The sequence below is a fragment of the Aethina tumida genome, chromosome 4 (genome assembly GCF_024364675.1).
Source record: "Aethina tumida isolate Nest 87 chromosome 4, icAetTumi1.1, whole genome shotgun sequence".
Classification (NCBI taxonomy): domain Eukaryota; kingdom Metazoa; phylum Arthropoda; class Insecta; order Coleoptera; family Nitidulidae; genus Aethina; species Aethina tumida.
Genome location: NC_065438.1, coordinates 23,339,963 through 23,366,953, shown reverse-complemented (window position 1 = coordinate 23,366,953; position 26,991 = coordinate 23,339,963). Strand labels below are relative to the sequence as shown.

At 32.1% G+C, this 26,991-nt stretch overlaps 1 protein-coding gene across 2 annotated transcripts in view; it reads left to right on the top strand.

The window, feature by feature from the left end:
* The window catches only part of LOC109598641 (neuroligin-4, Y-linked), a 43,551-nt gene that overhangs the window by 9,720 nt on the left and 6,840 nt on the right, over positions 1–26,991 (top strand). For both annotated transcript variants that reach the window (XM_049966317.1, XM_049966316.1), the window contains exon 2: positions 24,406–24,558. In XM_049966317.1, the coding sequence (XP_049822274.1) occupies positions 24,406–24,558 (153 nt within the window). The remainder of the gene's footprint in view (positions 1–24,405; positions 24,559–26,991) is intronic.

The window sequence follows — 26,991 nt, the reverse complement described above, 5'->3', positions numbered from 1 at the left end:
AACAACTCTCCATTTCTTGTAATATTTTTATTTCTATTTTATTCGGTTCCTTCTTAATTTATCTGCTGTTTAGCACAGTAAAATGCTTCAAAGAAGACTTTTTTCTGAACATTTTGTCCTTTTTAAATGCAATTTTGGAACTTGACAATCTGAGTTAACAATTAGCCCTAATTTATAATCTCTCACAAAGTGTAAGGTCTATGTATATGACATAATGGTGGTCTATAACAAGCTACGAGAAGAAGAGTGAACCGTTTTCTGATTATTTCTATTTTAATCCAATTAAACCTGTGTAGAATCGCATTCAGAGACAAATTATCGACATTTGCCTCCGACACTAAAAAATTAGTTCCTAGGCACCTTTAAAAAATGCTCTGCAAATTTTAGAAGAAAGGTTCTCCTCATCTCAGTTCCATTTTTTCTTCAGTTCAACATGGCAAAATCCTTATCTCGTCATTACTTGATCGTACAGAAAATTTCTATTTACATTTTTTGTAGGAAATTTAACGCTCTACAAAAAAGGTATCTTACAATTTTTTAAAAACTCTTGTCGTTTAGAAAATATCGGAAGTCAAAATTTGAAGAATTTCTTTTTTAATTCTAAATTTATAACTAGTAGATAAATAAATATTATAAAATACGCAACATATATAGTTGTAGGAAATAGAATGCTCTACAAAAAAGATGTCTCACAATTTTCTCAAAACTCATACTGTTTAGAAGATATCGGAAGTCAAAGTTTGAAAAAATTTTTTTTACTTCTAAATTTTGTAACTCGTAGTTAAGTAAATATTATAATATTATATAATAACCAAACGCTCTATAAAAAGGTCTTCTGTAGTTTATCGATTACTCTAACCATTTAGAAAATATTCGAATTCCAATGCATACTGATTTTAATAGTTTTTTATAAATATTTTAAATTTAAAATTGTAAGATACCTATTTTGTAGTTCGTTCAATTTCCTATAAAAAATTTCAAAACAAATTTTCTGTACGATCAAGAAACGGCGAGATATAGATTTTGTCATATGGAACTGAAGAAAATGGAAAACTGAGATGAGGAGGACCTTCCTGTTAAAATTAAGAGCTCAGTAATTTTTCTGTGTCGGAGTTCTGTTGTTGATGTAATTTTGTAGGAGCTCACGTTATGTATTAAAACTTATTTTGACCATATGTTTATTACAATAAAATATTATTGATTTTTTAAATAATTCAAATAATCCACTTCAAAAGACTCGCAGTAGTCAATAAAAATAATGTAGAAAAAATTTAATCACGACTTATAATCCAGTTTTTGCGATAATTTCCAAATGGAACGGCGTCTCGCCCCCTTTTCTCCATTTTAACCGTTTGATTTATTTGTACTTTTGCCAATAGAAAAGCCCGAGCATAAAAGACACATCGAAATAAATCACCGGCTTTGTTTTTGTTGCTAATTGCAATAATAAGATTAATTTGCTTTATCGATTTTACATTACCGTTCATCCAATCGTCGAATTTGGCGGCTCTAAATAAAATAACAGGCTTTAAATCCCAATAAAATCTGTTAACGTTCCCCACCGTATATTTTACGTTTATTATCAAACAAAAGGGGTTTTAAGATCCAGTTTCATTCCACATGTAACTCACGATGAATAAATAAATAGGGGCAGCAGAAAATACAAACCGCCAGATCCATAATTGCATTTTATTATTTGATGTGGCGACACAAACGGAATTCCTGACGTCGAACGTGCTATTAATAGAGTTCAAATCACTTACAATATCGTTTCGGAGTGACTTAATAACGTATGTACAAGTAAATGTGCGACCTCGGGTTAAATTATTGTAACTTTATAATTTAATCATGCGTTTTGATTTCGGATGAATATTTCATTTGTGGGGGTTGCCGGGTCACGTGCTTTTCAAATGTAAATCGAATGAAATATTTGGGGTTAGAAAAAACTTCAAAGTTGGTCAATATTAGTTTAAAATTTGGAATTTCTTTAATATTAGGTACGTGATTTATTTGAATATATTTTTAGATTAGAGTATTCGTTAGAAGTTTATGGAAAAAGTATTGATTTGAAATTTTTATAGCAATTATAAGTTGTCCTAAACTACTATTCTAATTTATTTTGAACATTTTCAATAATTTTCTTCAAAAGTTGGAGATGTTAAAAAAACTGTGTAAAAATTGCTTTGTCATTAACTTTTTTATTTTGTTTTTTATAATTTTTTAATTGAAAGTAAGTTGTTCAAATTTATACATACAGTAGTGGCCATAATTATAGCAACATATTAACTCAATTTCGACTTACTTAGTCACTGATCCACAGAACAGTGAGGACGAGTAACTTTTAATGATGAATTTAATTTTATTTAAAAAAATGATGGAAGGAAAATGGAAGAGTATGCCAGGGACATGGTACAAAATTACAAAGACATCCAGGATGCTGTAGAATGACTACCATGGTACAAGACCGCTTTTTGCTTTTGTAATTCTACAATCTCGAAGACACCCGGAAATAATAGTTCCTTAGCTAAATCAAGAGCTTCTTAGGACCCACGATGTGATTGTGTCAGCTCAAACCTTCAGAAACCGTGTCCTATTTCAGAGACGACCTTTGAGAGTACCCCAATTGTTCCCTGGAAATAGTGCTGTTCCATTAGTATGGGTACAAGAACATCTTAATTGGGGTCTAATTGATTGAAGCCATATTCTCTTTTCTTATGAATCAAGATTTTGCTATCACACAGACTCTGGAAGGATACGTATCTGGAGAGAACTTGGAAAACCAAGCACGGCAACAACATGCTTGTGAGGTGGTGAGGTTTTTATTAATTCATAATATTTTCACATTTGTTTTTTTAATTTTATTGTAATAATTTAAAAATATTTAGGTGTTCCCTAGACACTTCGACTGTGTTTAAATGTTCAATAAATGCTTTTTCAAATACCTGCCATTTTTTTCACATTTCTTTAATATATATTTCCTTATGTTGAAAAACTACCGGCAAAAGTCAGACAGTTAAATTAAAAAAAAAAACGACTGGTAACTGATTTTTTTCTTAAACACTGAAGCATAAAGTTGTCTCTACAAAGTAGTTCAATATTTATCATGTTCTTCTATTTCCTTTTCATGTTTCGTTTCATGATCAGAATCAAGTTCAATTCGTTTAATTTATTAACTAAACAAACACCGGTTTCAAAATCTTTAATAAAAACTGCGGTGGTTTGTGAGTACCATCGGTTGAGTTAGTTTTGCTCGTATTTATTTATCTGTGTACGTTGACCATACTGAAATAAACATGGGAAACTATAATATCGGTAATTATCTAATTGGTGCTTCAGTATTTACAAGTATCAATAATTATTGTGTATTATTGTTAATCGGTGATTCATTCGAAATACTATTTACCTCCGACCTATTAGTGGGTAAATATTTAAATTTAATAACTTTTAAAACTTTGTAGCTTAAATTTATATTTACACAACAAATAAATTGGTTTAATGTAAATAGCAAAGTTCATTTACTCTCCTGTCGTGTTCAGTTTTAATGCACTGCAAACTTGTTTACACACTATAATCATAATTGAGTAGTATTATTAGATTTACTCGATGGAAATATTTATTAAACGAGGCCCCAGTTTTAAAAAGGATTGAAAACAAGTTAATTATGTGGAAAATTCACGTACATTATGTAAATATAAGTAAAAGGAATAACAAAGTGAGCTGTTTCATTTAGGGTTTTACTCTCAGTGTGTAGACTAAAATTAGAGAGCCTGAAATTTCGTACAAGTCTTAATTAAAGTTTATTTAATGCGTGTAAAACCGGGAACTCATATAATATTGAATTTATCGTGGGTTTTATAAGGGGCATAATATAATATTTGCAGTGTTTACATGTTCTTCATTAGCAACCGGAGCAATCAAAACCTCACAGATTCGACGTTAAATTTAATATAAAGTTACAAAGGAACGGCAACTTTGTAGTACACGTGTTGTAGTTTTTCACAGCATCCATTAGATCGCAGCAAGGAGAATGTCAAGAATGTTTTTGTTAGGACCGGTATTAAAATTAAAAAAGTTTACGACGACGACGACGCTAACGCGACGTCGAATGGGCAAAACGATGCCGGAAATCGATGGGCTGCACATCCGGATGCAGAAACTGTTCGGCGCTGATAAAAAACGGTGCGTCCGACTTCATTAACTCGATAATCGGGGGGTGGGGTCATGGGGGAATTGACCCAATTTGCGTCCGGATTAGATTTTTCGCCGTTTTGTTTCTCGACGTCCAGACTTGAGTTTGCCGTTTTAATTTATACGGGACATATGGACGTGGTGAGAGGAACGGGAAACGAGTCCTGAAAGTTTGCTGCCGTCCGCAAGAATACAGGCTCCGCAAATTGTGTTATTATGTTGCGATGGTTTTATGACACTTCAAAAACTTGTTATGTTGTAATGAATGAGAGAATTATTAATCTCAATATCAAAGACATTATGTGGCGATTATAAAATGTATAAATACGCTGCACGTCTTTTAGGCAATGTGGATAATTTGAAATTAACGCACCACCTATAATGTTGTAACTACATTTTTCTATTTAAGTAAATAAGTACATTATTTGTATTAATTTTGAAAGGTGTAAACGTTTTTACATTATGTTTAGCTTTTTTATACACAATTAAAAATAAAAACCTATTTTCAAATAAATATACAAAGGGGGTATATTATTAATACTAGATTTTTAGTGTGGTTTTTTGGACTAGTGTATATACAGTAAAATAAAATTAAATTAGAAGAGCTTCAAAAATTCAAATAATAATAATACTAAATAATAATTACTGGTCAAAATGTAATATATTGAAAATATTTTTAAATTATTTAATATAAAATTTATTTTCAGTAGTTTATTATTTTTATAAAAGTGGTATCATTACGTAAAAAAAATCAAATTGGTGATTTATATTACTTCCAGCACATTTGTTTATTACTTCCAGCACAAAATGAAATTCGGAGCCAGATTTAAAGTATGAACAGAAGATGAGAGGCTATTATTCATAGTAGAGCTGGAAAAATCCCATATTAATTTCAAATTCTTATTTTTTATAAACATCAAATTTTGTTAATTTTTATTTTTTAGAAAAACAATGTTTTATAAGATTTTTTGTAACAATTATAAATAAAAATATTTTTAAGTAAATATACAGATAGTGTATACGTTTATTTTTCCCATTTTCAGAAAATATTATTAATAATAAATTATTACTGGTATGGTGCGTTAATTTTTTGGAAGAGTGTGTATAGAAAGTAAAATAAAATTAAAATACTGCTCAACTAGAGCTGCAAAAATTCAAATAATAATACTGGTCAAAATATAAAATATTGAAAATATTTTTAAATTTATTTATTCTAGAAAAATTAAGTTGCACTAAATTACAGCCATTTTGCCATTTTATTTTTCAATTTTCTAAATTGCACCGACATCTTTGAGTATAACGATATCTAAATAACCGATTTGGCAAAACAAGCATTCAAATTAGAGAAAAATGAACATTCTACAACTTTCATTTATATAGTTTTGAGATTGGTCCAATAGATCAGATGCCAGCAATGTTTCAGCCAAACTGAATTTTGGTTTAAAATTCATAACTTCATAATTTGTCGTTTAATTTTCATTTTCAGTAGCTTATTATTTATATAAAAGAGTCATCATTACGTAAAATTCAAAGTGGCGATTTATATTACTTCCAGCATGTTCGTATATTACTTTCAGCACAAAATGAAATTCTAACCCAGATTTTAAATATGAACAGAAGATGTGAGGCTGTCATTCATAGTAGAGCTGGAAATACCCCATATTAAGTTCAAATTATTTTTTATAAACATCAAATTTAGTTAATTTTTATTTTTTTTATAAAAACAATATATTCTAAAATTACTAACAATTATAAGTAGAAACCTATTTTTAAATAAATATATGTTGTAGTGTAACCGTTTTCAGAAAATATTAACAATAAATTTCAATGCAATGTAATGTTCGAGAACTTCGTTTGCCTCAGTAATGGAGTTATCTCTTTGGCTAGAGGCACACCTCGTTACTCTTACCAATGAAGCAATGCCCGATCTTAAGGCGCATGCATGAATGTTGAAACCAAATAGAAATAATCAAGATTAACAAATTGACACTAAAAGGTACATTTAAAAGTGCCTCTGGGGAACTTGTGCACAAAAAAATATTCATTGAAATTTAATATAAACTCTTATTCCTTGGTTTATTGCCAGTTTTACAATATATTATCCATTTTAAAGAATGAAAACATAAAAAGGTATTTTAACGTTATGTCAATAAAATATTTTCATAGGAGTAGCCACCACTGGTAGTTACTTTATTCTTCCAATTTCACCTTTTCTAAGAACGCCACGGACCGTTTAGGTTCAAAGTAGGTTAGCATTGTCGTCCATATATTCGAAATTATGACCCTTAATCCCTCCTATTGGTTGTACAATTGTCGAATTAAAAGATCTATGTATATTCATCCAATCATTGTGACAGGTACATGTATCAAAGCAGTCTTTCTTTCACACCAAAACATGACACTTCTGTCAGCATATAGATCCATTTCAGAGTCAACAGCGAATTGTTGATGTGCCCTTCGTTCTCTTCAGACTTCATTTCGAAGGTTGCTAATAGTTATCCACTTACGTCTCATAACCATTTGGACTATTGTTGTCTTGTTTGACAGTTGTTAGTCTTGAACGTTCCCTTCGAGGTCTAGTTCCTACAGAATCGAGTTTATTGCGTCCTTGAATACTATGATGATTGTTTATCCTGTGAGCCTATATAACCAATTTTCCTAGCGAAGGTAAACGAGTTTCATTAGTTAATGGACATCTTGGCATTTTTACTACTCAAAATAAAAACTATTGAAAAGATTTTTAAATTTATTTAATCTAGGAAATCTAAATTATCCACTTCAAAAGACTCCCAGTGTAGTTCATAGGAAGTTTAGCTGGCTCTGAAATATTAGTTCAGCAAAGAATCCTAATAAGCGTGGCACCTTTTTACGACCGACCTTACGAGCGCTTTAATAATGCAAAATTTACACTTCGCACAGTTTCCGAAGTATCTTAATAAATGTAATGAGACTTATCTACATCTTTTTCACAATTCCCAGTTGGTTTTCAATTCCCGTTGATCTCCGCAATAGTTTTAATGTGAAACTAAGTTTAAGATTATAACCGGCAATGAATAATTTGAGCAGTCATTGAAACCGTCCCCGGTAAAATAGAAGAGGGAAGTTGGAGCCAGTATTTCATTTCGGACCACTTAAAAACGGCTTATTTGCTATCAGTACGAATAATGGACGATCCTATAAAATTTTTATTATATCTTCTTAATGTTTCTTTAATGAGCCCGGTTTTTTAGCAACTTTTTAAAATGTAATTACCAGCGGTAATTTATTTTTTATGCGGACCAGAAAGTTTTCCAGACGAACAATGCATTAATTATGGAAGTTGGAACCGGCCCCGGGGGGATCCACATAAGATATCACGTCCAGAAGGTCCATTGATTCTGTCAGAACCAACGACGTGAAAAAGGCCCCGATCGCCGGCCTATTTAATTCGCATGTTTCGTCAAAGATTTCAAGTTTAGACCGTTTACGTTTAATTAGAGATGGGACAATGTGCAAGTTGGCCGTTCAGTACGGAATATTCCATAATTAGTCGCCAGTTCTTGATTTAATCAGACCATCATCGAGCGCCGAAACGGTGTTCGATGAATGTTGATTCAATGCTTAACAGAACCATTCACGTTGACATGGTGAACGGAACATTGTAGCCGAGACAATAAATAATGGCTGAGTGTGCAGTTAATCTATAATGAAGACTTTGTCCTTTGTACTTCCTTAGGAACAAAGAACTTACCCAATTGTTCCAGTTAGCGGAACGATGTAAAACAGACTGCTGCACCGAGCATCTGGGCAATGTCAACCTTCGATAAAAATTCCTAGGAACGTGCATATTTGCAATAAGCAACGCGAACGTCGATGTTTCCACTGCGGTAGTTTCATTTTCAGCTACGCCCGACATTGTGATAAACTTTAAAGACGCAGTAAACTTTTTGATGTCCATTTGATAGATACTCAGCCGATGCAATATCGGAACGTGCTGCCATATTAAAAAATATTTCGACGCCCGTTTTTTGAATTACGACGGGAATTTATTCGTGACGCGGCTCCGGATCCACTAAAGATTTTTAACTCCCCGCGCTTTAGAGCGCATTTAGGGTTATTCGTGGGTTATTTAGCCTTTATGGAGGGTGCTTTATTTTAATGCACTGGATGCAGGCGGAATTATTGTTGTTTTTTCGGGCGGGGGCTTTTAGTGGACTATAAAGCATTTATAATATATATGTATTAAGTGGGTTTAAAAACAGCTGAAAGCCGTCCCCAAAAGGTCAACATTAAAATACGAACCTGCGGGGCAATTTAAAACGAATTAGTTCGACGATTGTAAGTGAAATAGCGAAAAAACTGCGCTCATCTATCTTTTGTTGGGTACGAATTATTTTTTTTTTTTGTGTGCGGTTATTATTCAAAGTCAAATATGTGTCGTAAAGTTTGACGACAACAAAAATAAAACGCATAAAACGATGCAGCTACTGCAGAGTTGAATACGGCACGTTTATAAATGGCAAAAGTTGAGAAAAATACAAAATGTAAAGAGTGAAACATTGGCGAGGTTTCACGTTCATTGTGCAGGCAAAATTAAAAACTGTATCAAAGGAAAAAATTCAAGTTAACATCCTACAGTACTTGATTTATTATAACGTTCAAACTGCGCCCGTTTTTTACAAGGAATCATCAAGAAGATGCAGCTGGGTTACAGTTTTGCCTTTTCCAAAATTAATGGGGTGGAGTTCTGTTGTTTCACGAGTTGTGTAAAGTGCTGATCGATTAAAATTAAGTGAGACCTTCATTTAGAGAGGCGAATTCATCAGTTAATTTAAGTACAGATTCCAGAAACTGGAGGGGACACGTACCCTATTGATTTTACATTAATTTCGAATTTGAATTGTTAATGTGGCCTCATTTCATTTTTGTAGCAGATGTGGCACATTTTTCAAGGGGGGGTGCAATTTACAATTATATGGAAATGTAATGGGACCAATTTAGAGGTCTAGCCTCAAAAACCCGATACAATTTTTGAGACGAATGCGAAGCAGGAGACAAAATAGCAATTAAAGTGACTGAAAACTTTATGTAAGTTATGTTAATGTTAACAATAACGTTTTCGGCCGTGCCAACTCCCAATGGTGCGGAGATTGGCCAGGAATTATGCGGTCGCGTATCCGGAGAAAAAGGCCCCGGGGTATCCTTTTGCGATTTCTAATAAAGGGAGAGAGGCCACGAAATCGGAGAAGGAATGTTTTACTCGTATTTATGTCGGCCTTTATCTAACCGATACAACCTTTCACTGTACTTTTATTTGCCCCGAAAACACATTCGCCACCCTTTCAACGGCAAGATCCGGCGTAAATTCCCCGTATTTATTTCAATGTAATAATATATCGTCCCGGATTTCTACGCACAAGCGTTGTTCCGTTTTGTTGTTGTTCGGTCGGGAGTTGCGTTTGAGTGACGGGACCCCGTTGTTTACTTTGTCGAGGATCGGTGTTTTACCATCGCGTGACTGGATAATTAATAGTTAAGCGGAATTTTGGTGAAGATACAAGTCATCAATATTGGATGTGACACATTGTACGTAGCAAATCGATGGTTTTTCTTGGTCGCGCTAAATAGAGCAGAGATGGAGTCTTGGCAATGTCCGCAGAAATTGTCGGGCAGCTGTTCCACTTCGGGGGGTCGGTCACGATCCTTGTCGCCCGCCTCCTGTTCGATCCTCGTCCTCCATGAATATTGCAGCCGTGGCCTTATTACGTCTCTAATAAATTACTTTGCATTTTAATCACTGGACAAAAGGTCCATGTGCGTGGCTCATATAGTTTTTTTCGTTGGGCTTAAAAGTGTCACAAAGTATTGGAGTCCCGGATTCGGATGGAGCGTCGACGAAAAATATAAAACTGTGTCGTAAAGCGGCAATTTTATGGGGCACATGCAGAACGTCAATAATTTAATTTATTTCGCAAACAAAACACCGTCAATCCTGAGAAAAATTAATTTACGGAACAAAACGTTTTGATCAATAGCTTATTTCCCTCCATAACGCAACACTTAACGATTCGATTACGATAACTACAAACGAGCAAACAAACAATTCCGTTGCGATGAAATATATTACAAACGCACAAGCCATTGTTTAGGGCTTTATTAATCCGCGTGTGTGTGTGTGTGGGTTTATTGGAAGAGTAACAATTTTGAGAGATTCCCTTAAGGTTCACTTATCAGGCAAAGTAATCGGAGATTCTTTTAATGGAAGTCACGGAACTGATTTATATCATTCCAGTGAAATATCACAAACACTCAAGCTCATTTTTACCTGAATGTGTATCGATTTATTGAAAGAGTAATAATATTTTGGGATTCTCTCAAGTTTCAGTCGTCAGGCAAAGTAATTAAAGGATGATTCTTTTCATGAAGGTTACAGGGTAGATTTTTATCATTCCAGTGAAGTATTACTAACACTCAAACATAGATTACCTGAAAGTGTATGAATTTATTGACAGAGTAAACATTTTCAGGGATTCCCTTAAGTTCCAGTCGTCAGGCAAAGTAATCAAAAGATGATTTCTTTCATTAAAGTTACAGGATGGATTTACATCATTCCAGTGAAGTATTACAAACACCCAATGACAGATTTACCTGAATGAGTATCAATTTATTGAAAGAGTCACAATTTTCTGGGATTCCCTTAACTTACAGTCGTCGGCCAAAGTAATCGAGAGGTGATTCTTTTAATAGAGGCTACAGGGAGAATTTATATCATTTCAGTGATTAGTGAAGTATTACAAACACTCAAATACAGATTTATCCGAATGTGTACGAGTGATTCTTTTAATAGAGGTTACAGGGAGAATTTATATCATTCCAATGAAGTATTACAAACACTCAAACACAGATTTACGTGAAGACCTATGAATTTATTGAAAGAGTAACAATTTTCTGGTATTTCCTCAACTTGCAGTCGTCAGACAAGTAATCGGGATTTGATTCTTTCAATATACGTTACAGAGTGGATATACATCATTACAGGGAAGTATTACAAACACTCAAACACAGATTTACCTGAATGTGTATGCACTTATTGAAAGAATAACAAATTTCTGGGATTCCCTCAAGTTGTAGTCGTCAGGCACTTTAATCGAGAGGTGATTCTCTTAATAAACGTTTTAGAGTAGATTTACATCATTCCAGTAAAGTATTACAAACCCTCAAACACAGATTTACGTGAATGTATATGAATTTATTGATATAGTAACTATTTTCTGGGATTCCCCCAAGTTGCAGTCGTCAGACAAGTAATCGGGATTTGATTCTTTTGATATACGTCACAGAGTGGATTTATATCATTCAAGGGAAGTATTGCAAACACTCAAACACAGATTTACCTGAATGTGTATAAATTATTGAAAGAATAACAAATTTCTGGGATTCCCTCAAGTTCCAATCGTCAGGCAATGTAATCGAGAGGTGATTCTTTTAATAAACGTTTTAGAGTAGATTTAGATCATTCCAGTGAAGTATTACAAACCCTCAACACACAGATTTACCTGAATATATATGAATTTATTGAAAGAGTAACAATTTTCTGCGATTCCCCCAAGTTGCAGTCGTCAGACAAGTAATCGGGATTTCATTCTTTTGATATACGTCACAGAGTGGATTTATATCATTCAAGGGAAGTATTACAAACACTCAAACACAGATTTACATGAATGTGTATAAATTTATAGAAAGAATAACAAATTTCTGGGATTCCCTCAAGTTCCAATCGTCAGGCAATTTAATCGAGAGGTGATTCTTTTAATAAACGTTTTAGAGTAGATTTACATCATTCCAGTGAAGTATTACAATCCTCAAACACAGATTTACGTAAAGGTGTATGAATTTATTAAAGGAGTAAGAATTTTTTGGTATTTCCTCAACTTGCAGTCGTTGATCAAAGTAATCGAGAGGTGATTCTTTTAATAGGGGTTACAGCGAGAATTTATATCATTCCAGTGAAGTATTACAAACACTCAAACACAAATTTACCTGAATGTATGTGAATTTATTGAAAGAGTAACAATTTTCTGGGATTCCCTCAGGTTGCAGTTGCCAGACAAATAAATCGGGAAATGATTCTTTTTAATATACGTTAATGAGTGTATTTATATCATTCCAGGGAAGTATTATAAACATTGAAACACAAATTTACCTGAAAGGGTACGATTTTATTGAGAGAGACTATTCTGGAATTCCCTTAAAATGCAGTCGTCAGGCAAACAACTCGAGAGGTGAATCTTTTAATAGACGTTGCAGAGTGGATTTATACCATTCCAGTGAAGTATTCCAAACATTCAAACACATATTTACCTGAAAGTGTTTGATTTATTTGAAAAAGTAACAGTTTTCTGGGATTCCTCTAACTTGCAGTCGTCAGGCAAAGTAATGAAGAGTTGAATCTTTGATGACGATGTTCCTTTATTTACCTGAATGTATATGGGTTTGCTGGAAGTTGTTGTTCAGGGGAATCCCTCACGTTACAGTCATGAAGAAAAGTGATCTGCACTTGATTCTTTCTACGGAGGCTGCAAAGTGGATTTATATGGTGGTCGGGCCCAATTTGGCGAGCATAACAATGCAGTTTGGCGCGTAATAAACCGATGTGCGGTTTAAAAGGGTAAGAAAGTCAATATATCTTTGGGCGGGTGTTTCGGGACCCGATGCGACCTGCATAATTGAACGGGGAAACTGAATGCGATTCAGGTGGTTTCGGTCTATGATATCCTTATATTCATATAGTTCCAATGTAAACCACGTAGCGCTGATGTGCGACCGATAGTGTCTCGAGCTGCTTTATGAGTCCTTCGCTCAATTTACGAGCTCCCGGACTGAGGCGGCGGGTATACGGGCAGGGAACGGGAGCGGAAAAGGGGAAGTGGGTCCCGCACATCGAATACGTGAGCGAACTAAGCTCGTACGGCTTTGGCGTTTTGTCACTGTCGAGATTTTAACAGCCATAGTTAGAGCTCTATTACTGTTTCAGGGCCCACTTCACCTTAATGGTCTATCTGGCAGACATTGCCACGTCATTTTTTATTGTTAGCGCTGTCGCCATCCATTTTTGTTTGGACGAATGCATCATTTCGGCGCGCGGCAACAAATTGAAATTTACTCGCGACGGTTCGATGCCCCAACAAATTGGATATAACTTACACACACTCACACACACACACACACACAAACCATTCGGGTAACACGCTCTACTCAATCCCTCACTCGAAACATCAGCGACAAGTTCTTGCGCACGCCAGACACAAACAAAAGCTTCGGAGCTAACCAGATAAATTTTTTAAACTCCGTCTGCATTTTTATCTGGATGGAAAGCTTTCAGTCTTGGAGAGGCTCTTAATCTGAACAACGATCAATTCGACTAATCCCGCTCGTCTTACGAGCACTCGACTCCATTCCAATCGCAATAATATGTAATCGAACAGTGAAATGTGTGCACTAATCTCCAACGTTCGTTTCCCTGGGCTTCGCCGGAACGCGTTTTATTCGACATAGGATTATATAATTTGACGTTGTGTTTTGCATATCGACGCATATTTGATTTGTATTTGATTAATGGTGGTTTAATACGGTTTGGTTTGGACCGGTGCTTAATTAATCGTTTACCTCTTACGGGAGTTCGGAACGGTCGTGATCGAATTAGGGGGACGATAATTCGAAATTAAAAAGTTATTCGAAACATTTCAATCATCCGTGCCGGATTTTTTCCAAAAGTATTTTAAGCATCTCCCGGTCGGCCGACCGGGTGTGTGTCGGGGGTACGGGGGGTGGATACTTAATGTCGACAACGACCCTCAAAATTGAATTTCGCCAATAATTCAAATGATTTAACTCGTGGAATGTCGAAAACAACTCGGTGTTTTCCACTTAAAACTTCGGTATCCGTTTGATAAGATCAATGACTTTCCAGACCCTGGAAACAGTGCGGTCTTATTCGGAAAAAAAAGAAAAACCACTAGCGTGGAATTAAATAGCTAGCTAACGTTCAATTCTGTTATTTAAAAATAAAACCGGGCCACAATAAAACTTTACTACACATGTAAATATGTAGATTTCAAGTAATGGACTCGCATTCCAAGTTCCAAGTTCAACTGGGAAACGCTCGGCTCTATCCCTCTATTGATTTGTTTTTATTTTATGGCACACTTGCCAACAACAAGAGACCGTAAACATTAGTTTTAAAGGTTGGATTAACAGTTTGTAATTAGACTATGGACGACAACAGTATCGATCTAATTATCTTGTCGTCGATGAAACAAGATCAATTCAGCAACACGATGTAATTCGTGTTATTGTATCGATAGTTATTTAGGGAATTTCATTACCCGATCAGATAATCATTATCCTTCATGTCAACATTCTAATTGGTTATGTTCAAGCTTCAGGGATAAATAAACCGTTGATTAAACTATGAAACCGTGTTTAAAAAATAATCGGCCGTGCTTAAAAGAAGCTTGAACTCTTTTGCCAGGACTTTATTACGCCGACAAAGAGGACATTTTCCCTTTATAAAACCGCTTGTTTGCCTTACACAAAAATTTAATTTAACCATCTTAGTGTTGTGTATCCTTCTTTGTCAATATATATTCAAATCTTTTTAAATTCACCCAAGTATTCGCCGTCGTCTTATGAATATTCACAAAGGCTTTGGAATAATAAAAGTTTATAATTATTAATTAAAACAAGGAGGATTTAATTTGAAGTACACCGACTCACGGTTTAAGATAATTAATGTTTACATTTTTAGATTAAATTGTGAATATTAAATAAACCGATCGGAACACCAAGACATAATCTATGTTCTAAGTTTTTTTGGAGTAATTTAAGTACAAAAGCCTTAATTAAAGCACTTGCCGAAAATAAATTGGGAACAATGACTCGACGACGAAATAGTTGACATTAAGTCACCTTTTATTCACGGCACTAAGCCCTTCGACAAAGAAACCGTCTGGTCTCTTTCACGGAGACAAAAACAAATTACATTTGAATTATTTTAAGCCCAAATTGGATTCACATTAAGTTCGAGGGACTATAAATACGTTTGGCAGACGAAAAACAGACATCGGAGGCCGAAGCAGTCAATGACTTCAGCGAAATCCGACAAAGAAGTTAATAATACGTAAATGCGCCCCCTGCAACGCGAACAAAGTCCAAAAAAGAGGAAAAAAGTTATAAAATAGACTTACACTGTTTTGTATGGGATAAATGAGTGAGTATGACAGCCCAATTTATTTTTAACAAAGCTCATACCTAAAGATTTCGAAATTAAACCGGCAGCGACTCCAAATTAGTAAACAGAAAACGAATTTTAATTAAGGCAAAAGGAATATTAAAATGTAAAAAGCGTAATTGTCTGAAGTATACGGGAACGGCGACTAATAAAGAAATAGAAATAATTCAGGTTGGGACGTTTCCTGTTATATTAAAATCGAAATTAAATTCAACGGCAAAAAGTAAAACTTAATATAATATATCGTTGCTCTCAATGTGTCAACATTTGTTTTGTTTTATCTGAATATCATAAATACTGTGCGATAATAAATTTCAAGTATTTTCGCGTAGGTTTTATTGGAACTGTAAGTTCAATAATTTTATTTTAAGATACAATTGGATCAAATATCAGGGTCTATTCAAATATGTTTTGAACTGAGTGTGAACAGTTTCGATGCATTTTTGAAAACTAACTGTTTTTTAAACTGTTAAATGACCACAGTTCTAATCAACAATCAACAAAGAGAAAGAAACTTTAATGAATGAATTTAATGAAATAATTAATTAATAATTATTTATTGTAAATTACACTTTAAATTTAAAATTACTTCTAATTTTCTTCAATTAAAACAAAAAATAGAAATAATTTTTTCAGTAAAATATCTGAATGTCTCATACTAATAAAATTGTTAAGATTTAAATAAAAAAAATTCGTTTAACTTTGTGAAAATGTTTTTATATATATTTTCAGCGAATCTAAAATAACAAATGATGTCAATATTTGTAATGGTTGAGGCTTTCGTGACCATTGTTCCGAGATGTCAAAGTGACACGAATCAAATCAGAACTCTGAAGATGGTAGTCACTCGTGCTAGCGAAACGTTAGGAAATAATTCCAACAACTATAGATATTATTAATGAAATAATTAATTAATAATTATTTATTGTGAATTACATTTTAAATTTAAAAATTTATTCCAATTTTGTTTAATTAAATCAAGAAGTAGTAATTATTTTTTACAATAAAATATGTACGTATCTCATTTTCTCTAATGCTAATAAAATTATTAATTAATAATTATTAATGAATTTTCGGGAAAATATTTTATATATATTTTTAGCCACATTAAAATAACAAATACTAAAAATAAGTTATAATTATAGATTTAAATTCTCAAATTGTTTATTATTAAAGAAATAATTAATTAATAGTTATTTATTGCAAATTAAACTTTAAATTTAAAAATTATTTCTAATTTTGTTTAATTAAAATAAAAAATAGTAATAATTTTTTAGTGTAAAATATATGTCTCATCTTAACTAATACTAACAAGTTATCAATTAATAATTATTAATGGTGAGTTTTAGTTTTAAGCAGGAAAATTCATTCAACTTTGTAAAAATGTTTTTATTTATATTTTCAGCCAAATTAAAAAAAAAAACAAATGATAACAATAAGTTATATTATAAATTTATATCCTCAACTTGTTTATTATTAATGAAATAATTAATTAATAATTATTTATTGCGAATTACACTTTAAATTTAAATTTTTTTTCTAATTTTGTTCTATTAAATCAAAAAATGGTAATAATTTTTATAATAAAATATGTGCATGTCTGATCTTGCCTAATACCAATAAATTATTAATTAGTAATTATTATTATTAATTAATGGAATGTTTCAGTTTTAAATAAGAAAATTGTTTTAACTTTATTAAAATGTTTTTATTTATATCTTCAGCCAACCTAAAATAATAAGTGATAACCATAAGTTATATCTATAAATTTATATCCTCAACTTTTTTATTATTAATGAAATAATTAATTAATAATTATTGATTGTGAATTATACTTTAAATTTATAAATTTCTTTAATTTTGTTCTATTAAATCAAAAATGGTAATATTTTTTTTAAAAAATCTTGCCTACTATTAATAATATTATTAATTAATAATTATTAATGGAAAGTTTCAGTTTAACCTAACCTAAAAATTCTTTTAACTTTGTGAAAATGTCTGTATATATAGTTTCAGCCAAATTAAAATAACCAATGATAATAATAATTTATATTTATAGATTTACATCCTCAATTTGTTTATTATTAATGAAATAATTAATTAATAATATATATAATATACTTTAAATTTTAAAATTACTTCTAATTTTGATCAATTAAAACAAAATACATTAATAATTTTTTACAGTAAAATATGCACATGTCTCATCTTGTCAAATACTAATAAAATTATTAATTAATAATTATTAAAGGAGAGTTTCAGTTTTAAACAAAAAAATTCTGTTAACTTTGTGAGAATGTTTTTAGATATATTTTTAGCCAAATTAAAACAACATGTGATAACAATATTGACAAATTTTTATTGAGAACTACACTTTAAATTTAAAAATTACTTTTAATTTTGTTAACTTAAACAAAAAAAAAAAAATAAAAGAAAATATGTGTTACTGTCTAATACTAATAGAATTATTAATAAACAATTATTAATGAAAAGTTACAGTTCAAAAAAAAAAAAAAATATCTATTCTTTTTGATTTGTCTTTAGATAAATATTCAGCAACGGTAAAATAAAAAATGGTAGCGAGTTGTCTCGTCTAATATTAATATAATTATTAATTTACCGAGCTGTTTTAATAAAAAATATCCTTCCAACCTTGTTAAAAAGTAATTTGGAAACATGTTCAGTAAAATCACAGTTTATTTTCAATGCATTTGCAAATAACTGCCGGAAAATAATTTATTTTCATAATTCTCTAATAAATATTTTCATTTGGTTACGTCGAAAAACTAAAAACACTATTTATCCATTTAGAGCGTCGAAACGCATTTGCAACATTTACATCTCGTTGTTTACGTTAGTAATTTAAAACGGAATACATCGGATAGTTAAATATCTTCGGCGGTGCAAAATGGCGAAGGGGGCCCCGCTGGCAATTTGTCAGCGTGTTTTGCTTTTATTTCGCGGTAATTCGAAGGTAATCCATCAACCTGACAATACACACGCGTCTCCGCAATTTATTCCATTCGGATGTAAATGCGTTACCTTAATATCTCCCATAGTTGGGCCGTAGCATTTGCATATCGTACCGGCGGCTGTTTTTACACCGGGCCCCGGCTTTTTCGCATAAACAGATTACACGAATTGTTTCGTATTGCAGCGCCGCTGTCCGGTTCCACCGGAATAATCTGGATGAAAGTCGGACCGATAAGCCGGGGTACAAATCCGTTGTGGCTAGTTGAAAATTAATATGCGGATGTGGGGACGTTTATGGGCGGTTACGCGTATCCACTTCTCGGGCTAAAAACTCCCGAACGACGCCATGTAAATAGAAACTCAGTTTTACAACTCCCCGCCATCGTGGCAAAGCCGTTTTAAGACTCGATAAATATTATGGATAAAGTTTGAGCGTTGTGTTTTAGTTGTCGCGACACTCAAAGCTCAAAGTTCGCATTCTTAAGTTTGCCGGTCGAAAATTGTTTATTTCGGTTCCTTTGATGCCCGAATTCCGATTATTATTCCGGCCGTTGTGACGCGCCTGTTTATTTAAAAACCGATTTAATGTATTTTTAGTCGGTTCCAGGAATTTGGAGCTAACAGAGATTACGTGTTTTTTTTTTTCTTGAGCTCCGCTGCTAAATCCAGCGAAATTCCGGGGCACTATCGCAGTTTCAGCGGCGCGTCGGATCGGGGGCATATTGCGCTGAAAATTATAAAGCATTAAGCCGATTTCGCGACTTGAAATCTTCTTAAATTTTCGTTACGGTACAAGGTTTCGCGCACTCCTAATCCCGCCCGTTACAGAACTTATGGCAATTTGCAAATTTCGCGACGGAATCTCCAGAAATTAATGTTGTCGATTTCTCAAAGCGGACGTTTTACCGAACGGGATCTTAATGCCCGGATAAATGGCACCAAACAAACACGATGCGGGGGGTGAGTTTCCTTGATTTCTTTGTCGGATTTGGATTTTGCGCTCGCAGTCCGGGTGAATGTGTAAATAATTGTTTTTCCCTTTCCGGCATAATTCAAACCAAAGTCAAATGTTTATCCGACAACAAATACGTAAATCCAAACCGTCCGGGACGGGTCAGTGAAAAAGTGCACGATGCACAGAGACAGAGCAAATAAAATATGAAATAGAAAATCATTTCCCAATATTAAATTTGTTCAGACAAAGTCGGCTTTGGCTTACTTTTTAAAATGACCTAACATAAACAGATCCTCGATTTTAAAATGTAAATACTGCGAATGCATCCTGACTCTCTAATGGATTTTCCGTGCCATAAATTGTGCTTTATGTTTAAAGTAAAACGCGAAGTGTATTTGAAAATATTTTTAATAGAAAACAAGAAACATAAATCCATAATGTGAAATAATTTAGTTTCTGTATACATATAAAAATGCACTTGAAAGATTCATAAATATATTCGAAGAGTGCAATTTACAAAGTCAGACAGTTAGATTAAGAAAACGACTGGTAATGGATTTCTTTCAGAACACTCAAGTACAAACTTGTTTTCACAAAGTAAACCAATTAGTTCAATATTTATTACGAACTTCTATTTCTTTTTCTTATAATCTGAGTTCAATTTGTTTCACTTACTAATTAAATAAATATCAGCTTAGATCAGATTTAATAAAAAATGTGGTTTGTATTTATCATAGATCGAGTCAGTTTAACCACTGAAATGATCAAAGGAGATTAAAGTATCTTCTAACCTTAAGTGGGTAAACCAATTAGTTCAATATTTATTACGTGCTTCTATATTTCTGTCTTATAGGTAATATGAATTCAATTTGTTTAATTTACTAATTAAATAAATATCAACTTATGGTTTGTGTTTATCATAGATTGGGGAATAATCAAAATAAATTAAAGTATCTTCTAATCTTCTTCTAATATTAAATTTTTATACCTTAACTTTTGCTGTATCAAGTTATTACCATTTTTTATTATAATTAAACACAATTAGATATAATTTTTAATCCAAAATACACTCAATAAACAATTATTAATTATTTTATTAATGATAAACAAATTGAAGCATAAAAATCTTTAATTACATCACATAATTTCTCTTTTTTATTTTAATCTTGGTGTAAATATGTTAAAAAATATTTTCAAAAGCTTAAAACTTCTACTCTTATTAATAATTGTTAATTAATAATTCTATTCACATTAGACAAGATTTTTTGTTTTAAATATACAAAATTAGATATAATTTATTAATTGCATTACAATTGCAATTATTTCCATTTTTTATTTTATATACCAAAAAATATTTTCACAAGATTAGAAAAAAAATTTTATTCAAATCTTCAACTCTCCATTAATAATTGTTAATTAATAATTTTATTAATATTAAACAAGATCAGACATATATTTATTTTGCTGCAACAAATTCTTACCATATTTTGTTTTAATTAAACAAAATTAGATATAATTTTTAATAGAAAAGAGTAAGTCTCAATAAATAATTATTAATTATTTATTTTATTAATGTTAAACAAATTGAGGCATACAAATCTTTAATTGCATCATATTATTTCCATTTGTTATTTTAATATTAAATTAATTTTTAATTAATATTTAATTAATAATTCTACTAATAAGATACAAGATCAGACATATATTTATTTTACTGCAGCAAGTTATTACCATTTTTTGTTTTAATTAAACAAAATTAAATATAATTTATAATTTAAAAGTGTAAGTTTTAGTACATAATTTATTTTATTAATGTTAAACAAATCTTTAATTACATCATATTATTTCCATTATTTATTTTAATATTATTGAAAATATGTAAAAAATATTTTCACAAGATTAGAAGGAATTTTTTATTCAAATTTTCAACGCTCCATTAATAATTGTTAATTAATAATTCTAGTAATATTAGACAAGTTATTACCATATTTTGTTTTAATTAAACAAAATTAGATATAATTTTTAATCCAAAAGAGTAAGTCTCAATAAATAATTATTAATTATTTGTTTTATTAATGTTAAACAAATTGAGGCATACAAATCTTTAATTACATCATATTATTTCCCTTTTCATTTTAATATTACTCAAAATATGTCAAAAATATTTTCACAAGATTAGAAGGAATTTTTTATTTAAAACTTCAACTCTATTAATAATTATTAATTAATAATTCTATTGTTAGACAAGATGAGACATATATTTGTTTTACTACAACAAGTTAGCACCATATTTTGTTTTAATTAGACAAAATTAGATATCATTTTTAATTCAAAATTTAATTATTTTTATATTAATTAACAAATTGAGGTATGTAAATCTTTAATTACATTATATTATGTCAACCTTTTATTTTAATCTTACTAGTCTCAATAAATAATTATTAATTATTTATTTTGTTAAAGATAAAGAAATAATGTATGAAAATCTTATTATTTCCATTTTTTATTTTAAAATTAATTATTAATATTGCATAAAAATATTTTCACAACATTAGATGGAAATTTTATTTAAAACTTTTATTCTCCATTAATAATTGTTAATAAATAATTCTATTAATATTAGACAAGATTAATTTTTAATGCATTTATTAATAATTTTAGTAATAATAAACAAGTTGTGGAAAGTGCATTTCATAAAAAAAATTTAATTTTGCTGAATATTTATCTAAAAATATTATAATAAGATTTTATTTAAAGCTGAATCACTATTAATAATTGCTAATTAATAATAGTATTAGTATTCAACAAGATGAGACATTTTACATTTTATATTTTACAGTGACAAATTTTACTGTTAATTTATCAAGTTGAAAAATACACGAAAAAATGAAAAAAGAAAGCTTTCAGTCTTACTTATAAAATTTGTCAGTTACAAGTTTCTCGCCGAGAGACAGTTTCAATTTTTTACAAAAACCAAAGTAACAATAAGTAATATTGAGGTGTCTCGCCATTAATCCAAATCCGCGACGTGCAGAACTGTCTGCGCTGACACAGAAAGTCTGAGTGGAACACACTCAGAAAACTTGACCATAAATCTCACGGCCGGATTTGCGAGCACCGAGTCCGCCAGGTCTTATTGTCGATGTGCTTTTAGTCCGTGTGCAAGGTTCTCATTCAACCACGGACGCGTATTAATATTGATGACAGATTGAGGCGGATTTCGCATCCGTAAGTCTAGACCAAGATCATCCCCTAACGTCGACAGGTCAAAACTGAAAATTTCAATCGATATCGGAGACGGATAGATAAATCGCCGCACTGCCAAAACACGGTTTTGTAAATTATCCGATTATAATTTAGCGGTTGCGGCTGCCACGACGTCAAAATTTGACGAACGATTTCTAATATTACGCGCCGGGACGAAACGACATTCCCTAAGACGGCGGGGGTTTCAGCGATGGCGGCTCCTTTTTCTTATTAAATGAGAACCATCCATTCTCCCCGTTATGCGATGATTAAGGAACATGCGACAAGACAATGTCTGCGTGCCATCTTCATGTATGAGTGAGGGGAAATTGCCAAAATAACTCTGCGTTAATGTGGCAATATTTATTGGCAGACTCCAAACATGGATTTATCTTGTCTTGAATTATTAAATTAAGATGACGATTTAATATACTGTTTCATTAGTCATTTTCAAACTCACGGGACTGAGAAATTAATAGGCAAAAAATAAATTACCCTTCGTTATGTTTTAACGCAATTTTTTATGCAACCCTCTTATTAAAATATAAATTACATGAATTAAAGCCGTACGAATTTCAAATTATAAAACTTTTTCAACTTTACATGTAATGGACGTTTCAAAAGTTAATATAAAAGGTGGAACTCACAATATATGTAAGCACCACCTACGCGTAAACAAACTCATTTATTAATATTCATTCTATAGTAATTCAGGTTTGAATTAGGCTTTTGATTTGTAATCATAATTAATAACAAATTTGATTACACGGTAATTACGTTATTATTTTAGGAAATTACAAATGCCTATTTAATAGCTTTAATTAATGTATTTGTTATCAAACGTTAAATTTAATTACGTTGACGTTTACTTTATTGTTAACAATTTATATCCATTATTTATTTCTTAAACACAATCAACGTTAATTTAACTACACTACCATAGACTTATTGTTAGGCACATAAAAATCCCATTCAAACAGACTGAAAACTAATTAAAACCCAGACCAGCACAAAACTTACAGGATTAAATCAGTGTAACCAGATTAATAATTTAACAACCCAGAAATTATCATCATTTAATCAATATAATCTGCATCTCGCCAAAAAAGAAGAAACATAATTTGTGCCAAGCATTTAATTTATATCGACCCTTTTTCCCAACGGTATCACCATCGCCATCTGCACGACGGTAGCCGAACCGCCCGAGCTGAAAGCTGAAGGCTCTGAAACGTTACAGGTTCCTGCGTTCTAACTCAGCCGAAAGCTTCACTTGTAAAGTGTGTTTCAACTAGATGATCCGTGCGTGTACTTTCAAAACGAAACGCGAAATAAAAAAAAAAGTGGCAATGACAATTGTGACACACAACTTGACAAAATGCCAGTGGAAATTTGCGTGACCTGCGTAAGACAATGCGAGAGGTGTCACATAACTCCCCAGAACGGCATCCTGGTGCCCATTTATAACAGCGGCACTCGCATGAGAGTGTGCCTCGATTGTCACAATGCCATCAGGAAAGAGCGGAAGGAGCAGGATGAGAACATTTTGAAAATATTCAATAAAGCAAGTCAACCCATAGCCAGCACCAGCAACAACGAAGACGGCCAGATCTATAAGTGGCTGAAGTCAGACAAACTGGAGTACATCATCGGGGGCGTTGTTGTCAGGCCTTTCGGAAAAATGTACCTTCTGAACGGCATACGAATTAACAAAAAATAAAAACCACGTTTCCACAACCCAACGTCGTTTCATTCAAATAACGAACTGTGATTTCAGGTGACGGTTCCAGTACGAGACGGTATCCGGTGATGATATTCCTGCACGGCGAGTCCTTCGAGTGGAATTCGGGGAATCCTTATGACGGCAGCGTGTTGGCTGGTTACGGGAAGGTCATTGTCGTCACACTCAATTATCGCCTCGGCATTTTGGGTAAGCGAAACATCTCGATATTTTACGGTTGATTTTGTACGCGTTAATTAAATCATTATGGAATCTACTCGGGGGAAAATTTCGATGGGGACTAATTAAAACTGAGTTTTATACGGATTTAATCGTACCTTGTGTTTGGTCCCAAATAAATTCCTGGTCGTACAACATTTATTGGGGGTTAGGGAATAAAATTAATAATTTAAAATTACATTACGCAAATGAACTGTTAAAACAATGAATGTTTATTTATTTATACATTTTAAACCGGCGCATTCGCCATTTCAAACCACAGAGAGTAAAATTTGTTATTGTTTGACCAAGAGAAATAATTGTATACAGTTTCAAAGCAGGTTTTTGATTAAATAAATATTCATTTTATCAGTGGGGATTTTCGATTACAATCATCAATTTATTGTATTATTGATTATTGAACTTATTATTAAATTTTAGTGGTATTTGTCGACATATAATTACAGAATACTTGACAATAACCATTATTTTCGCAAATGAATGTCAAACAGAGTATATTGTTTGATTTGTGGATTGATTTTATTTTGAAACAATAACTTTGCAAACTGTTATTATGCTGCATTATTTAAGCTTGCTTAAATTAATACTGTCGATGATGTATGTATATTAAAGTCCAATTCATTTAAAATTCTGATGGAAATAACTGATGTAACATCCACTAACACAAATTCCTGCGTGTTTTTTACCCAATTAACATTTGATGGCCGAATAAAGCCCAATAATTCGCTGCGGTAAAAATAATTTCGGGGCTGGTGATGGCGAGCGAAGAGAGGGACAGATCGGAAAGCTGGTTAATAAGTATTTGGGTTTAGTGCGAAACAGTTCCCGAAACCCCGAAATTATCCACAAGTGCTGCGTACATAAAGACAATTGGCTGGTTTATTGGTTCACCCTTCAGTTTATAGTGCTTTTATTGTACTTTGACCCGAAACTTCTCCCAACTATTCTTCTTGTCAGACGGTTTTCGATCCGGGACAACTGTTGTCCGATGTTTATGATAAAAGGTCGTCAATAGTTGTCGTAAAAAACATCGTTGAAAATCCGGCAGAACGTTCCCGGAGCTTTAATTACGAAATGAATATTTTCCCCTGTAATTTTCGACTTTACGTATTTACCCGGGGATGTATAAATATTTAATTTGCACACAAAAGAAACGTACCGAACATTAAGATGCAATCCTTAAACAAGGCTTTGTAACAACTGTTATCTAATCCTTAATAATATTTTTTACGATTCTTTTTTCTCTCTGTTCGTTTAAACGTACGACTCGTTGTATTTTTATAAGGATTATGTCTCGTTCAGGCAATCTTAATTGAGTTACTTAAACGGAATTGTTTTTACTGCTTTTTATAAAAGAAACTTAATCCGTTGTTTTTGAATAAATGGAAATTTATACGCCGGTAATATTCAATTTTATTTGTGAAATTCGTAGTGTGTCGTTAAACTAGAAAACAATTTTCGTCCATCGGTACAATAACAATTTCGTTCATACTATACATTTAAATTGCCTTAAAACGAGTTTTATAGTCGTCGAAACTCATCCCGCTCAATACGACGGCGGTTGTTCTTTAAAATCTCGACCATAAATCTGTGTGAAATATTCTCCGGAGGCAAAAGTAACAGTCTTCTTCTTGGAAGGCACCACACATAGCACGTCCATTATAATGGACTATTTTTTTTTGGTGATATTTTACAATGGGGACACGAAATTGTTTTAGAGTCGGCTTATTGTTTCATGATATTTCAGCAATTTTATCCAGGTGTCAGTTAAAAGGTTGCTCCGTCTTTCCAAATACACTTTTGAAGTGAATTTCTTAGATCATACAGAATCTAGAAATTTATTTATTCAATAGAAATATTTCAAGGATGTTTTGTTTTGATAAATTGGACTCTTTGACGATCTAAATTTATTTTACTTTTTATATATTTAATGGACATAAAAATAATCTTTTCAATTTTTATTTCTAAACAAACCGCACTTTGTGATTAGTCGGTTGTTTTTTAATTTATCTCTTGCTTATCCCTCAAAGAAGATTTTGTTCTGAAGAAATGGTGAAAAAAACTAGTGACAAAATTAATGTAATTGAAAATAATCACAGTGGTTTTTGTAAACTATTATTTTTAATGAATGTGCTAAATTCGTTGGTGACAGAAAATAAAATTATGTCAATAGTTTTCGTAGATTTCAGGAGAGCTCTTGAAACGTTTGACTGAAAAAGTTGAAGATGATGAGGGTTTGGTGGAACTGGGTTTAACTGGCTTGAAAATTACTACACTAACCGATATCAAAAAGTCTAATTTTAAAACTGCGTTTCAATCGAATTAAGAAGTGAAATTGGTGTTCCACAAGGGACTGTGGTGGGGACTGTTTAATTCAATTTATTCATAAATGATATGCTGAAA